Source organism: Leptonotus elevatus, chromosome 2, assembly GCF_054856555.1.
Source record: "Leptonotus elevatus isolate MCC_2025b chromosome 2, RoL_Lele_1.0, whole genome shotgun sequence".
In the NCBI taxonomy this organism is placed as follows: domain Eukaryota; kingdom Metazoa; phylum Chordata; class Actinopteri; order Syngnathiformes; family Syngnathidae; genus Leptonotus; species Leptonotus elevatus.
Window position 1 is genome coordinate 21,430,226 of NC_141240.1, and position 17,494 is coordinate 21,447,719.

The window sequence follows — 17,494 nt, forward strand, 5'->3', positions numbered from 1 at the left end:
AACTTCATGGCGTATTGCCGTGGATTTTTATTAACACCTCCACTTTGAGCCATTTTATGCTTATCTACAATATATCAACACTGTGCGCCGCTAACATTAAGTATATCGCTCCTGTAGCCACGTGTCGTGTTTATTCCTGCTTTGAAGATTGAATGAAGTTTGATACATAGCCAGCCGAAATGAAACAGTTAACACATATGTTAATTAACCATAACTAACTATATATATATATATATATATATATATATATATATATATATATATATACATGCTTGCTTCATTTTTCATCTTCTGGCCAAATAAACATCAGCAAAATGCCAGCTGTATACTAAGGGGAAATTTCTATTATTATTATTATTATTATTTGCATGCCTGTTGGCACTAAAGTTAAAAGTCCAAGTGTTCTGCTTTATAACAGCACTCGACCAAAGAAAGTGCTTGGTCTAGACTAATTATTGTATGAATATACATAACTGATTGATTGGTTTTAGCGTCTGATGAAAGTGGCCCTTTGCATCCTTCCATTTTTCTGTATGTGGGCCCTGAAGGGGGGAAAAAAGGACACCAAGAGGCACGACACCATCTGTGACAATCATGCATGTATTTTTATTTGTTGTATAAAATGAAATACGTTTGACTAAATGTGGGCCCTGGGAGGAACCACATATCTCATAGACCTCACGCGGAAAGGGTTAATACGTGATGGCACTGACTTAAAGTGACCTCCCGCGCCACTGTGTCATGCACGGTCCAAATCCATCAAGTTTCACATGTTACGGCAACCCGTGTTCAACTTGTGACCATCCTAATTAAACACGCTTCTGACGCATGAGGTGTCAACGGATACACGACTAGAATTCTTTGTCCAAACATGTATTGTTGCCCATTACTCACTTTTTTGGCTATTTTAATCTTTTATTCCATTAAATTATTGCCATTTACTCTAATTCAACTCGTATTTTTAAGCATGGCAATAAATAAAGTGCACTTTAACATTTGGATCAAATTGGATTTTTCATCTGTTGGACTAGGAAGTGATTTTTCGGGGAAAGTACAATAACCGATTCGAGTTCATTTGGTATTGGCTCATTAAAGTGAACTGTAAACACCAATAGCGAACGTAGATTTTTCTTCCAAATAAATGCCTACGTTTTTTGTTTTTTTGCCTAATCATCTCATGATGCAAATGGTTCCACTTTTTGTGTTTCCTGAAAAATCTGAAAAAATCTGAAAAAATGACTTAGGCGATTAGGCGTCAAAATAAGGAAAAGTGCACTTGCTTCAAGTCTAAAACTCTCCAAGCTGTGTATTTGTCACGCCCAGTTGAGATGAACTATGAACCTGACATAAAACAAAAGCATGTGAAATAGCAAAATATTCAACCAAACCATGTCATTTTGTCAAACAAATGTCTGTTAGCTCAATGCTAACATCATGTAAAGTAATGCAAAATGCCTTTGACAGGCAAAAAAATATGCTAATACTTACCGTATGCTAATTATAAACCTTTAAACAACTGCTAGTGTACCACACATAGAGAAGCATCATATATAACAAAAGAATTAAAGCTACTGGACGCAGAAAATTTTATTTTGAATCGCTACTACCACCTGTGGCCGAAAAATGAAACTGCATTTTCCCTTCTACACATATACAACTAAACATGACATCACATCCGCTGACAGACGGCTGGAAAATCCAACCCGAAGTCTGTCTGAAGACTATTGGCCAGAGGTTTGCAGGAATACCAATTGTAAACAACTTAAGGTGTTAAGCTACTCATTTGAAGACGTTTCAATCATAAAATGGTCAAATAAAAAGGCAATTGTAAAGATTTTGTTGGCTAAATTGTTACAGAGAGCAGCTTTAAGTATTGCATATTTAAACACCAAAATGATTAACCGACCATACAGTACAACATTCCTCTTCTCTGCTGCGTCTACAACCAGTAGAGCTCAACGCAGCACAACGAAGGACGACACAAGAGACGTGCAACTCAATTTGGACTACGAATGCAAATCTGCGACATATAAGTGGCATTCACATTGAAATGCAAAATAGCGGAGTTCACTATAGATGAGTAAGACAAGTACCGGTAAAAAAAATTTTTTTTTAAAGACACCTTTTGGTGCATGTTTATAAAACCCAAGGACTAAACTGTGACTGATTATATATGTCCTCAGAATAAAAACACACATTCATCTTTAGACTTTTAAAGTTGTATTCTTTTCTTTAAAATAAGCCCTATAAAATACATTTGTACATCAAATCATATAACATGATGCAGACATAAACTTTACAGTCATGCATTGTTCACAGATATACAGCGACACAAATACATTTGAACATTTCTTACATAACAATTTGCCAAGTTGACAATTAATATCATTGCTTTATAAATTGCATTCTTGTATCGACACTTTAGGTTTCTTTACTGCTTTCTCTTACATCCGTTTTTTAACTTAAGAGAAAAACTCACTTGAGGAAAACGACTTTGTTGATGCGTTCAAAAAAATAAACACACACCAATACATATTTCACAAATCATAAATTAACTCTAGTAGATTTGTGAAAATATAAAACAAGACTTAAATTGCAGCTCCCATCTGGAGTTTTAGTACTGACAAACGCATAGACAACAACACTCATGGGAGGAGAGAAGCAGACAAGTCAATATGTTGGGAGTTCCGTTTTCCGGAAAATATGCCTGTGAGCAATTTGTTTTGCTGGAATGTGACGTAACAATGCAGCCAATTTATATTAATTAACTCCACCCGCACTGCGTTTGGCTGCTCATGATCCACCATTTTTCGGCACATGGCCGGACTATGCTGTCCGAAACCCTGTCAAAGGCAAGAGGTAAGCACAGCTGCAATTGAGTTTTGTTGGCAAAAAGAACGCACGGAGCAGCTACGTTGAATAAGCCTTTTCACAATGTTTCTAAACATTATGTGCCGGGGTACTTCAAACTGACTAGAACAGAAAACGATGACAGAATTGGTTGCGTCTGGAGTTGTGCCATTGGATTAACACTAAAAATTTGAGGTTTTTTTCAATTTGTAAAATATAAATTAATCCAGCCAAACCTGTGGAACAGCACAGCCATTAATCCTAGCATTAGCAACATAAATGTACTAAATCCCAGTTCCTAAACGATCATGTGACTTATGTCACTTACCTCTTGAAATGTAAATCACGGCCGGCGTTCTCGCTCTCCCTTGGAAGCAATCTACCTCACGTAGCATCTTCTTTTCAAATGACACTTTACACCTTCAAACTTTGGCAGTAGAGAAAAAGGCTAAAATCATCATTCAAGCCATTGTAACCTGTTTTCTCAAGAATCACTCGGTCTTGGCTTGTGGTGACAACAGAGTTTGACATCATGTTGAAAAGGTCCAAAGACTTAAGCATATGAAGTGCAGCCTCTATAAGTGGAAATTGTTTTGTTGTCTTTACAGGTGCTTGCTTTTGAAGCCACTTGCCTTGTCACAACCCACTAGCTCCACCCCCAGTTGTGGTCAGGTTAGAGAAAGTAGGGATGAATCAAAGCTCATTTTCCTAAGTCACAATTGCCCCCTGGTCAGCTATATTGGGTTACTTAGATGCAAGCGTGTCACATGCATTTTAATTAAGACACCCGGAAATTGTTTCAAACTGTGAAAAAAACAACAACATAATAGTCTCCTTTAAATACAAACATGCACAATCAGCAAGGCAAACTGATGCATTTGTGTTTCATCGGAATTCACGCACACTTCGGAGGTAGACTTTAATTCATGTAACTATCCAAATATAATAAATGACAATAATTTAATAGAAATGACCTGTATATGTCTGTTACCTTACTGACATTTAGTCTAAATCAAGTTTAACACTGACCTTTGACCTGCTTTTGCTCACAACTTGCGGCACCATGCTGACAAACATGCTAGAAATGCAAAAAGAAAAAGACAAAAATGAAAACAAATAACTCAACAACAAAAAATTCCCCCATGATAAATCCTATGTAACATCATGAGATGATTTAAACGTAAGCTCTTGCACACACATACTTGCATGCGTTCAGAAATAAACGTAAAGCGGGTTTGGCAGAGAGTAACATGGCACCGAAGAGGTGGAACGCAAAGTGCTTTTAAATAAAGAACTGTGAGACTGGATGTTTTACATGGGTTGGCGTTATTTGATGTTCTTCAGCAGTGAGGTGCGCGCGTTCACCACCGCCTTGAATGCATCTTCACTCCCGGGGGCCACACATTTGTCTGGGTGCAACAGGACCGCCAGCTTCCTGTACGCCTTGTTGACCTCCTCCCTGAATGTAGGAAGGAAGAGAGAGAGAGAGAGAGAGAGAGAGAGAGAGAGAGAGAGAGAGAGAGAGAGAGAGAGAGAGAGAGAGAGAGAGAGAGAGAGAGAGAGAGAGAGAGAGAGAGAGAGAGAGAGAGAGAGAGAGAGAGAGAGAGAGAGAGAGAAAAAAAAAAGATTCGCTCAACTTATTCAATGCCAGTCATTTTCAGAAAGGACAACACTATAGAGTGCTAGCCGATTTCAAGTATTTTGACTTATTTTACAAGACTTTTTAAGACGTTTGAAAATTATCCGTACAAAGAATCTATCTTCTTATTTCACCAGGAAAGAGTTTAACTCGATTTTAGTAATCAACAAAAGAACGTAGCTAAGGTTGATGAAAAATGTCAAAACTTCTCCCATAATTCAGAGGGGAAAAAATAACTATGTGTAAATAAAATATCAAGCAGAACAGTGACTAGATGCTAACTCATTCTATAAAGTATGTAAACCTATTTAGTGATTTACAAGGATTGTGAGTGACACTAACTCACCAGAATGGCACATTAGACATTAGTGGCTGTACACGTGACAACCTCGTCATCCTCGCATTAGTCCCAAGATCATTGTTGTACTTTGTTTCATTTATGACATACATATTAGGGGTGTGCCCAAAAAATTGATTCTCATAAGAATCGCGATTCTCATTAAGTTCGAATTAGAATCGATTTTAAATGTCCCAAAATCGATTTTATTTAAATTATTTTATACTGTCTTGCCTTTGTCTGTGTGCCTTTATTTGGAGCGCTGTTCATGTTGTGCCCAGTTTGACCACTGAGGGGCAGTGTGGTTCCACGTGGTCTAATACACTGTTAAGTTGTAGCCACATTAGAGAGTAGAAGGAAAAAGTCACGATCAAGTTATTCCAATAAAAGTTTTTTTTTCCCAGCGTGGAGCCGTTCTTTTGAGTGATAAAAGTGCCGCGAGTAGCACACTAATTAGCATTAGCGAGTCAGACTGGAGTAGATCATTACAATTCCTTGCACATCTATAGATTGAAGCAAAAATCATTGTCAATCAAATCATTTTGAATCAAAAATCTTTCTTAATCGAAAATGTATTCTGAATCGCATTGCAGACCCAAAAATCTGAACCGAATCAAATCGTGAGACATTCAAAGATTCCCACCCCTAATACACATACTGTACCCCTGTTAACTATCATAACACATACGGTGTGAATTATATACATAAACAGTCAAGCCTGAAATTATTCATACCCTCTTGGCAAATGTTAAATAGGTGGACATTTTAGCATAATAAACTTCCAGAATACACAGCAAAAGCGGTTTAGAAATGGTTCGCGGACAAAAATAGTATTGTCTTGCAGTGGCCCAGACAGTCCAGCCTTGAATTCAGTTGAAAATCTGTGGAGGGAACTAGAGATCAGGGTGATGACAAGAAGGGCACATCGCTAAAGATGAATGGGCAAAAATATCCGCTGGGTCATGCAAAAAGCTGATCAGCAACTATAGGATGTGTTTTATTTGCTGTAATAGCCAGTAAAGGCTTTTCTATTGATTTTTGAGAAGGGCATAAACAATTTGGGATGTGGCTTTTTTTTTTTGAAAGAAATATATAAAAGCTGAGGAATATATATTTTTTACACAGTAATGCCTCTTGTACAACATCCTATTATTTTCTGGGAGACATGTGTCATTTCCAATCCAGGGAAAAAAATGATGGTTGAATACAAGTAACTTTAGATCAAAATTTTCCGGGGTTATAAATAATTTCGGGCTTGACTGTATGTTCCCCGTTCGAGCGTATGATTCCGATTGTCTAAGTGAAAGTCTGTTGAGTGCCGCCATTGCAGCCAAGTAAAGCCCTCCTTCCCAGCTAGTATTCACATGACATTACCGACCCCCACCTATCGACCCAACAGGCCTTTGGGTGCGGGTGCTGCAAATGGCCAGTGAGACAAATGCTGAGGAGCGCTCGTTTTGCTTACTACAAGTTACTTTGATTCATTCATTTGTTCATTCATTCCGAATTTTCACGAACCGCTTCACAATGGTGCAAAAATAGGCCGAACAAAGATGTAAAACAAAGCTTCACACGACGTCATTTGCCTCACATTGTACTGTATGCCGTTTTCGGGTCCATGGAATGTCAATTGGGAACGGACAAAGAGGTGTCCGGAATTGGAAATATACATCGAAAGCATTTCCAGCCGACAAAGTCTACCAAAGTGTGTCTGACCATTTTGATGAAGGTAAGTGTCATTGTAAAATGGTAAAAATGCTTTTACCATAATGCAATGATGGTGATATATGTGAGCTGCTAGCCGTGGCTAGCTCTGGCTAAAAATAGATCTAGTGGTCAACATGTTCGATTTTGAGATCTCTCCAAAGGTCTCTTATTTTCCTTTCCCAGCAGCCCAAAAGTTAAAATTGTTGTTAAAGTGTACAGAAATAAGTGATGAATCAACAATGTTGTTGTTGTTTTGTTGTAACATGCTAGCGCAGTTAACGTAGCTAGCGCGGTCGGGGAACTAGCTAACTGGCCGAGATTCTTCACCTTGATTTCACAATTGATAAATGAACATGGCAACCAAAAAAAGCCAAAAATGACGGGTGTGTCCAAACAGTGATGAATTAATCAATCAATCAATAAATCATTCAGCCACTTTCTTGTGGTGAGTGGTTGCCCGTTTTCATGAGACAGGGTCAACCCCTCAAAACAGACTGAGTTTGGGTTAAAAATGTGTGAAAGCGTACTGTAATTATTTATGGGGGGGTATTTGGATGAAAAGGAAGTCACAGACTTGCTAGCAAGGCACAGAGAACCGTTTTAAATTGTGGGTTGTGAGAAACTTGTGTCTATTTCTATTTGGCCCTCGCCCTGTCAACTCACCGTGTGGCGCCGGGTTTGACCCCCAGCATGTCCCAGGAGTCCTTGCTGTTTCTGATGCGCCTGATAGTGTCTGCTTGCTCTTTGGTGAAGCCTACGCTTACCTCTGACACGGGGCGCTTTCCGCCATTCTCACACATGTCAGTGATGGAGGAGAAGAATGCCTGGGCACAAACAAACACACCAGACTGAGTCGACATTACGGTTCAGAGCCAGGTGAGGCCCCAGTACGTTGTCCCACCTGGAACATCTCGTTGATACCCTCTCCACTTTGCGCCGACGTCTCAAAGTAATGAAACCCCCGAGACTCGGCCCACAGACGCCCTTCACCCTCGTCCACCACTCGCCGTTTCGTCAGGTCCACCTGTGAACACAATCAGGTCACTTCCTGCCTTGGGAGTTCACTGCCAATCAGCCTGACGGGCCAAGCGGGACCTTGTTGGCGCAGACCACGAACACGATGCTGTCCATGTTGGCCTGAGAGCCCATTTCCTGTTTCATTTCGCCCAGCCAGCTATCCAGGGCGTCAAAACTGTCCCGAAGACCGACGTCGTACACCAGCAGCACGCCCTGGCTGTCCTTGTAGAACTCATTCCGCACCTGCAGAAGTAAAGCTGGATTCATCCAAGTGCACCCCCTGCTGGTGTCTTCGCACAATATTAACTACAGTAAACAGAAACCTCGAAAACATGCAGGACTCTTGGATCTTGACACATTGCTATAAGCAATTATAAACAGGCAGTTTACTGTTTGTTTTCAGACTCACTTCGTAGAAGAAAGGATGGCCAGCCATATCGAAGATATTGACTTTGATTTCTCGGTCGCGAACCTGCACCCTGACAACGCATGTCTTCATTAGGGTCATATTGCAAGTACATGCAAATCTTAAACCGCACGCACCAACAAAATTGAACACACTTACTTGGTGACGCCATAGTCAATTCCAATAGTGGCCAAATATTTGGGAACAAACCTCTTCTCACAGTAACGTTTAATGATGCAACTCTGCAGGGAGAAATGAGAACGCCTTACATTTAAATCCATTTGGCATTAGAAATTAACATTGATGGACAAATGATACTTTAATTTGCTATCACATGCAAAGATGGTACTTAAATGTCATACAGGGCTGAAGAATTAATACAATTCAAATTTACATCAAATTGTAGTGGAATGCAAGTTTATTAAATCTTAAGGACCACAAATAGATTTTTTATTTCACAAAAACACAACACAATTACAACCGGAGGCTTTAATTAGTCTAGTGTAAAACTGGCACCGGAATTTCATTTTATAATGCATTTATTAAATTTTAGCCAATGCATATTCAGCAGCTTATTATTATGTAATGGTGAAAAACAGCCAGACACAAATACAAAATGAGAACACTTGCAAAGAGCTGCTGACATCCACAACTCATGTCCAAACGCTCACATGCAAAATAACCCTACACTCTACCGGATTCCAGTTGCTGACTTCACTCACTAGGCCACGCCCTTTATCGGTACACGTCCAAACACTCGAATATCACAGTACAAATTATACTTTACATAGTCCGCTAATTTATTTACTTTTTAAAAACTGTATTACACAATGTAGTGTTAACGTCTTTTGTTTAAAACACGTTAAGAAAAAATGGTGGCTGTTGAATGAAAGTTTAATTACATGAGTGATCATTTACGTTAAACTTACCTTCCCAACTTCAGCGTTGCCGAGGCTTATTACCTTCACGCGGAGAGGCTTCTTGTTGTCTCGTCTCTTCGGCACGCTCGTTTCCATTTTTTTAATCCTTGAAAACTTCAACTTTGGAAGGAAGCAATGAGAAGGACTAACGTGCGGCTAACGACAAACGTTAGCAGTAGCACCTAGCACGATCCATGAACGTGCGACTGAATCTATACGATACAATTACGTTGAATTATTTATGATATGTAATTATAATCAAGTAGGGAACGAGTGACATGATTTGGCGATCTGTCGCAAAAGGCAGCATAAACAGCTAGCGGACTTGCTAGCGCCATAGCCCAAATGCTGTTAGCCGCTGTGGAGATGTACTTCCGCTTGTCCGTTTCACAATAAAACGGCAATGATGCTCAACCGTGCCAAAATTAAATGCATAAATAAGTAATGAATTGATTCCTAAAGACATGTATTTCTCATTTTATATTATATGGAGAACTAAAGGGGCGGGGCTACGTTAAATAATTGATTAAATGCAGGGTTTTCAGGGCTCAAAAATGAGGCAGAGGTGGTATCATCTTGGCTAGGATGGGTGATAACCGATACCGATACTGTCTGATTTTAAGATATCGGAACTCGCGGCGGTGCCCTATACCATTATCGGCCACCCACCTGCAGACATTTTACGATGAGGGACTAGAAATGAGAAATTATATAAATACAAAGTTGCCATTAATTTTTGCCATTTAAAAAAAACTACAATCATTAAAAATTCATCCACAAGTGCATATTAAATTGTAAATATAGTTTAGCATTGTTGTAAAACACTATTATGTTTATTGCATTTACTGTGTTTATATGACTTTGGCGATGGCTGGAGCGTGCCACCTCTGCAACCAGGAAATGGGCGTGCGCAACAGTTGCTCCGTGATCTGTTGCTTCTTTGGTACGTTAACGTTTAAAAAAAGAAGGGGGAAAAAATAAAGCTGTTTCTTCTTTGGTTGTTGCTTCAGGTCTTTCCGGTGAACTGCTGTTGATATAGCGCCTCCATAATGGCGCAACACTGCAACTGCAGTTATAATGCGTTGCTGCCGCACTCAATGGAGTGCTGTGTTGAGCGATATCAGTGGCTCAGGCTGGAGGTGGCCGCCTCTGAATTTTGTACGCAGGAAAAACCCTGATTAAATGAGTCATTAATTAATAAAAAATTAAAATTAAAGGCTAACTCAACAGAATATCCGACTCTTGCTACACCGCTCACTAAGATTTGAAATTGGCGCTCATAGGGGGTGTTGCCTGGAGGACCGTTGGGTTGCGAATGGGGAGAGGTTTGGGCGTGGTCTGGCTGTGATTGTCAACAGCAACTCGCTAAGAAGCCGTTTAAGGAGGCGTGTACGAGAATGAACCGGTGGGTGGCGGGGGTAACAACGTCATGCGGAACAAGTGACGTAGTATGTATTGCCTCGTGTAATGAGAGGATAAACAGCCAAATTGAGTTTATCCCTGTGTGTTACCTGAAGATGGCACCAAACACATGTTTTTTTCCCCCAAATTCAAGCTTTCAACAAACATGCTCTAAAATGTCAAAGTAATGACCAGGACATGTAGACAGAATTTGTAGACATCTGTTTATACAGTTTATCAGCAAAATAATAATAATAATAATAATGATTTGGTGTTGAGTTATCTTTTAAGTCATTAACCTTTTAACACATACACACTGCTCATTTTCCAGAGGTAACCCCCTTAATGTAAATCCAAGCAACCACAAAATTAGAGAGAATTTCAAATTTAATTCACTGTGTGTGTTTCTTTAAAAAGCTAAAGTGCTAAAGTCAAACACAAACACACTCATGAAAGTGCTGCGGTCAAAAAGAAATACATGTATTTACATATTAATTTCACTGATTCATTTTGTATGCATATTGAAAGAAAGAAAAAAGATTCAACACTAGTACTGCCAATGTTTATATGTCATTATACAATTAATTAGATGTGTTATTAATTAATAATATAAAACAGTAGAGGCTGATTTATCAGACATGGAAAAGGGCAACAAGCATGATATCGTTCTAGCGGGCAGGAAACGGCTGCATCTTGACTGCGTCGTAGGTGTCTCTGTTCGCTCTGCTGAGACCCTGAAGTCACATTTCAAACGTGAGATTTCCGTGTGAATGTGGTGGAAGATGAAAATGATAATTATTTACTGAAATTAAGATTGCACTCACTTGGTAAACCTGATCGTTTTTTCGGGGTCGCTGGAAAGCAGCAAATTAATGTGAACAGAAGGAACATGTAAGTGTCTGAAACAATCCCTGTCATTCGTTCACAAACGAAATAATTTGATAATTATTGATTTATTTTTAAAAATCTAACACACATAAAGAAAAAAATGCTAAATCTCTATATAATCTGCAAAAAAACAAAAAATGCAAGTTCAAAACCACAATTGTATCTAATGTTTTGTCCTTCCTTGTTCTTATTTTGTGGCAGTTAGCAAAAAAATCTTAACGGTGCATTAGCGCCACCAACTGATATTGGCCTTCCATTGCAAGGAAACCAACGTGATTTAGGATTTAGTCGAGTTTGCTTCTGCCATACAACGGCGGGAGACTGAAGCATACTCATATCTCAGATTTTTGCTTGTATCTCAAAACAAAAACATATTTTGAAAAACGCTTTACAGTATGAGTACCTCAAGGCACAACTGAATGAAAAATCAAGCATTTTTGTCATTCTTTTGTGCTAGAAAAAAACTAATGATCACTTTTTAAAAATGTTGATTGTCAAATGGAAAAAACGAACGATAAATGGAATGTCATGAACAAATCCGAGACATTGAAGCAGACACTCACGTCTCTTTTTACAGGAAGTTCTTTGTACTCGTCTTCTGTTCTTTTGTTCAAGCCCTGAAATGGCGCACGTGCAGACACACGCACGCGTGCACACAGACACAGTTTTATTTAGTTTTCAAAGGACAAATTTAACTCAGATGTACTGGTACCGTGTATGTCGAATTATCATTTGTCCAGCGGTTCTGTAAAACAGATTAAAGGGAGAACATTGTAAAATATGGTACACATATATATATCTCACTGGTATGTTGAGTTCTTTAGTTTTAAGTTTCTGCATTATTTTACACTGAACATTTGACAGTTCTTGAGATCTTCATATTTAATTTCCATTTATGCTTTTTGCCATTTTTAAGAATATTCCTCAGTTGGTTTTCTCCAGGATACTTACATGTCCTCTTTCCAGGTCTCTCAGCGGCAAGTCCCCGTCACCTCTTTGGTCTCTAACACCCTGATCGAGCGAACGAGACAGCATCGAGATCGTCACTAATCAAAATGGCGGCAGGAGGTCAAGAAACGCTCCACTACTGCTTGTGGGTCTCACCGTGTAACCGCCGTCTGTCACCTCCTTCGTTTTGAAGAACTGCAGAAACGTTTAGAGATGACATGGTTGCAGTAGACCGTGTTGTATAATCAACAGACTGACCTTCTCCTTGATGAACATGGCAGTAATGACCAGGCCGTACAGACCCAGGAAGCCATCCAGGATGTAGCACAGCTTGGGGTCATACAGCGTCATCATGGCATCTACAGATGAAGTTGTGGTCAACAACAATGTCTGCCAATAAAAGCCTCCCTTCTCTAGTTCGAGCAAAGGTCTTCTTTTCAAAGAGGAAAGCATGTTCCTGAGCAGCCGAGGTGCTAAAAACCACAAAGTTGCTTCCTGGTTGGCCGCCTCAAGAAAATCATCTCATACTGTACTTATATGATTACTTTAGAAATTAATCCTTCCATTTTCCAAACCGTTTATCATCAAAATCAGTTTGGACTGTGTTCAAAATGCATAGCAACATTTATCAAATCTAACCAGGTTTCTCTTTTGTTAACACATAAAGAGAAACATCTCAAGCACTTCCTGTGTGCTTCAAGTAACATCCAAGCACCAAATAAAAAGCGATTTTGAGTTTGAGGATTTGATGAAGAGTTTTACCTGCGGGCCCGATCGTCAACACGAGAAGACCCGATGTCCACCAGAACGCAATCCCGAACTCCTTGGAGCCTCTCATACGTCTTAGCCTGTGAAGTGGGACAGGAAGTGGGGAGAAGCTACTGTGGCAGGTGACATCGCGCCCACGTCAACTCACACGCAGTCGTATGTTTATGAGTACTGACAGCATTTGAATGAAATGAGCTCCACCAAGCACTAAAATCCAACGGTGGTAGGCTTTGAGATTACCTCAGTGATACACATGATTACTCCAAGTTGAACACATTTCGTTATTTATTGAACCTTGTATGTATGTATTTTGTTACCTATAAGTATTTTCTAACCATATTTATTCATTTGAATTCCAACGACAGTGCATAGCATCACTTAAAGCTCTGCATTTTCTCCCTCTGTATCTGGATAGTGCCTGTGGTCACAAATATATTCTGATTAATATTACATTGGTGGAATAAAAATTAAAGACCCTTTTAAATAAATAAATAAAATTGGGATTACCGTAATTCAAATCCATCCATTGTCACCCATGTCAGAGCGCAGCCATTTTGTCCTTTACCGCCCCCTGCTGTCGACTGAAATTATATGTGTCCTCACTCCTCGCATTGCGAACGTCACGTGTCCAAACCCAGCAAACAGGTGGTTGCAAACACACAAATTGAAAGAGCTTTGAAATAAGTTATTTTACACGTTTAGCAGGGGTCTGCGCAGTATTAAATGCTATTTTAGATTCCATTTATTTTAGACTGAGACCATATGACACCACAGTTATGGTGTTCAAATAGCAACAGCTTAACTTTGTATTAATATTTATTTACAAACAGGGGAGAAAGAGACATTGTTATATTATACAAACTTTATTTATAAACAACATATTCATGTTCTTTCTAAAAATATAATAAAAAAATCAAACATTCTTGACTAGGGTTGGACTGGCCATCTGGCATCCAGGGAAGATGCCCGGTGGGCCGGCCTATGCAGTGCTTTTTCATGATTATTTTCCTACATTTTACCACAAGAGACTGGCCTACAATTTAGAAGGGCCAGTCCATTAATCCATTTCAAATATAGATAGCAAACTGAAACATTGTCAATAAACATCAAACATGTTAGGCAAGACTGGCTGGGCCGGGCCGGTGGGCCGAAGTCAAAATGCCAGGGCCGTTTTTTTAAAAGAAATTTAAGACAGCCCAACCCTGTACTCGACTAAAGACAGATTCTGTTAGCATTTATATTCAGATCAATTGTAACTTTAAATATTTGGTTACCCTAAGTCAGTGGTGTCCAAACTCGGTCCTCAAGGGCCAGAGTCCTGCAGCTTTTGGATGTTTCTCTTCTCCAATAAACCTGAAGCTCATCAGCGAGCATGGCATAAGCCTGATAACGATCCTGTTCATTGAAACAGGTTCGTTGGAGCAGGGAAACATCGTAAACCTGCAGGGCTCCGGCCCTCGAGGACCGAGTTTGGACACCACTGCTCTAAGTGAATTGTGGCAGGGAATCAAGTCATTTAAGAATACTGCATTCATGTGAAAGTGGCAGAAAAATCACAGGTAGCAAATTCTTCCACTAGAAGCGGAGGTGGCCAGAGGCCACCCCTGGTCACCACGTAGCTCCGCCCCTGTGGACCCATATCATTTTTCAAAACCATCTCATTTCAATTGTGCCCTGTCTTTTAATATTTATAACAAGTCAATCCAAACACTGACACTGCAACTGTATGTATGGCACTTGTAAATGATAGAAGATCAGTGACTTCACTGCAAGGCATTCACAATATGATTCACTGCAAAGAACACCCTCAACCCTCATGAACGTCACTTGTGCATATTAGTTGGGGAGGGCTTGGTAGTATTCATCCGGACTGACTGTCTTTATCCCGCCAAAATAATCCAGCACCCACACCTGCAACACAGAGGGTATGTTTTCGTTGTTTTATTACAGTTCTTGACGATTCCGAGCTTACGTCACAAGTCAAAATGGCGGTCTAATGCTGCATTCGAGGACAAGAGGAAGATGGGAAGTCGGACTTTCCCGACTTCAAACTTCGAGATCCGAGTTTTGAACAATACTATACCTCTTGACCTCGGGTTAGAGCCTTTTGCAGCATGACTTAAACCTACCTGTGTAATGTTGAACTTGGCAAAGAACCAGTTATGATCTGAGGGCCAGTCGATCATTTCGGGGTGTCGAGTGAAGAGGGCTTTCTTCGCAAACTCTGCCTCTGTCCCGTTCACCTGCAAAACAGCAGGGGCATGTGAATGGACTGACATAAAAATAAAAAAAACACCAATAGCGTGAGTGTAAGTGTAGTGTCTGTGGTGCCACACCTCCAGCATAGATCCTGATAGGATGATGTGAGCGCACAGAGGACTCTGAGGGTCGAAGCCCTGCTGCCGGCAGTAGTCAGTCTGAGCCAGAGACATGGACAAAGACGCCTGTTGGTTCACCTGCACGGACACAAGGTTTCAGTTCACTCCATCCAAGCATTATAATGGACACACAACAAAAATAAAAGTGCATCATTTAAATTTCAATTAAGGCTCATTCGATATGGATTTTTTTTTAGGCCAATTGCAAATTCAGAGAACCGAATTATGGGCCGATTAATTCAGAAAATGTATTTATATATTATTTATGTCTTATGTTATAATGTGACAATGTGTTTTTAAAAAAAGATTGATATATCGGTTGAGCCCTACATTAATTTATTTCACTGAAGAGCCAAAACAAGAGCCAATGTTGTATTAACTAGAACTCATCTCCCCAATCCATTCAAAAATTAACAAAAATGCAACCCACATCCAAAAACACAAGAAATTGCCTTGTGAAAAGTAATTTTCGATGTGTTTCATGACTGCACATATGTTGCACTTTTTAAATTTAACTACTGCAATAAATGTACTATGTCCTACAAGATCATAATGTATTGAGATGCATCTTTATTACTCTTATTTAACAGCTTAGTTCATATGACATATCGACTGACTTTTCACCACTCCTTAATTTGACGGCAGTAGAAAAAATAATCTGATCAGGCCATATTTTCACGTGACTGCATCTCCAACATGTGACTGTATGTCAAAACTGCTGAGGCACAGTTGAAAAGCTGCTGAGTCATGGTGACACTTGTACAGTTGCATAAAGTCGTCATGTTACATGTTGACTTAGTGAATACACAAATGAGCAAAAATTGATTACGTTAACATGAGTGTAAACCGTGACTAAGAAACTAGATGTTAAAAATGAGGGCTGTAATGCATTAATCTTAAATTATTGCATCATCAAGTGAGAGATATGCAACATATTACAAACAATTAAGAGTTATATCAAGTCATTAATTATTTACATCCCCCTAAATTGAATTACCGCATACATGAATTGTTCATGTACCAGCCGATCCGCAGACCTCACCCCAACGGATTTCTTCGTTTAGGTGTTGTCAAAGATAAAGTACATTTTTCTAGAAAAACAGCAAATACGCACTGTTGATGTAAATTCTCTAACAAAGTAAAATACCGAATCGCATCTGTCTCGCGCACAGGGCAGCTAAAGCCAAGTGCATTAGGAATTTTTGACACTTTATGTGTCACATTAATCGAAAATTACCTCCAGATCCTGCACGGAGATCTCCATGCGGGTCAAGTACATGAATGGCACGCCAGAGCTGGAGCCCGGTGGCCCGTCGCTCACGGAGAACACATTAGAGAAGGGCTGTCCCACCACCGGCTTGTGGCTGCTGATGGTGGCCAAGGAGGCCCAGTTGCACTGGTGGGTAACGAAGCGGGCGACCCTGGCAACCTGATCGTGGGGGGGCAGGCGGAACCGGGAGGAAGCCGCGGCGAGCCCGAGAAGAAACAGGCAGACACCCCGCAACAAAGCTCTCATGATCAGCTGTAAAATTCGGGGGAATAACGCGGCAGAAAGCGCAGGACAAGCATATAAACAACTGGCTAACTGGAAGATCCGGTCCAGATTTTCAAAGTCATACAAAGTCGCTATTACTTCCGTAAATAAAAATGACGGACATGTAACCAATGGGGAACTCGAAGATCCTGTCCATATTTTCGAAGTAAAAGTAATAATCTATCATACTCGTTTCAAAATAAGACCAGTGTCACTGTAGGCTATAAATTGTAGCCTAAAATGGGCATAGCGTAGTTTACAAAATTAATACTGAGCATTTGTATGACAGCTGAGGATTTGTATGATAGCTCCTGCTGCTGTAATTAAATAAATCTTGAACAAAACAAAAAAAAAAGTACCTACAGTTGAAATACTGGTGGGCTGAAGTTTTCTTTTAATCTTTTAGACTCCAATGCAAACATTGTACATGATAAGAGCTAGAAAAAAACAATTAAACTTAAGATCTAAAATGTATTGACAGATAAAAACGCTCTGAACTTTGTTGCCACTTTCAACCAGGCTAATTATCTTTAAACCATTGTATTTGCAGTCAGTGAATCCGTGTTTCACTTGTAAAACTGTATTGAACTCTCAAGTCACCTTCAAATTATCCTTCATCCTTTTCCATATGTCTTCAAAATAAAACTCCCTCTCTCTCTCTCTCTCTCTCTCTCTCTCTCTCTCTCTGTGTGTATATATAT

At 39.7% G+C, this 17,494-nt stretch overlaps 3 protein-coding genes across 6 annotated transcripts; all 3 read right to left on the bottom strand.

Annotated features, from left to right (window-relative positions):
* Positions 1–1,569: 1,569 nt before the first annotated feature.
* Positions 1,570–9,249, bottom strand: dnajc27 (DnaJ (Hsp40) homolog, subfamily C, member 27). 4 transcript variants are annotated; one of them, XR_015094213.1, is made up of 9 exons: positions 8,886–9,249; positions 8,116–8,198; positions 7,960–8,029; positions 7,629–7,793; positions 7,435–7,557; positions 7,197–7,357; positions 4,166–4,309; positions 3,880–3,928; positions 1,570–3,277 (listed from the first exon to the last, which is right to left on the bottom strand). XR_015094213.1 is itself a non-coding variant. In XM_086069914.1 (7 exons), exons 1-7 carry the CDS (start codon positions 8,970–8,972, stop codon positions 4,177–4,179), a joined length of 822 nt encoding a protein of 273 aa, XP_085926040.1. In that variant the 5' UTR covers positions 8,973–9,249; the 3' UTR covers positions 1,570–4,176. The 4 variants fall into 4 exon arrangements, 1 of the variants encoding a protein (XP_085926040.1); XR_015094214.1 differs by having other exon boundaries at positions 1,570–2,843; positions 3,179–3,277; positions 3,880–4,309; XR_015094212.1 differs by having other exon boundaries at positions 1,570–2,843; positions 3,179–4,309.
* A 1,487-nt stretch (positions 9,250–10,736) lies between these two features.
* Positions 10,737–13,593, bottom strand: LOC147178838 (T-cell surface glycoprotein CD3 zeta chain-like). The gene is made up of 9 exons (XM_086067259.1): positions 13,389–13,593; positions 12,876–12,961; positions 12,372–12,472; positions 12,270–12,308; positions 12,117–12,176; positions 11,878–11,910; positions 11,729–11,782; positions 11,102–11,131; positions 10,737–11,011 (listed from the first exon to the last, which is right to left on the bottom strand). The coding sequence occupies exons 1-9, from the start codon at positions 13,406–13,408 to the stop codon at positions 10,946–10,948; spliced, it is 489 nt and encodes a 162-aa protein (XP_085923385.1). The 5' UTR covers positions 13,409–13,593; the 3' UTR covers positions 10,737–10,945.
* Positions 13,594–13,725: 132 nt separating this feature from the next.
* Positions 13,726–16,892, bottom strand: creg1 (cellular repressor of E1A-stimulated genes 1). Its single transcript, XM_086067258.1, has 4 exons — positions 16,497–16,892; positions 15,218–15,337; positions 15,011–15,124; positions 13,726–14,792 (listed from the first exon to the last, which is right to left on the bottom strand). The coding sequence occupies exons 1-4, from the start codon at positions 16,773–16,775 to the stop codon at positions 14,718–14,720; spliced, it is 588 nt and encodes a 195-aa protein (XP_085923384.1). The 5' UTR covers positions 16,776–16,892; the 3' UTR covers positions 13,726–14,717.
* Between the last annotated feature and the right edge of the window lie 602 nt (positions 16,893–17,494).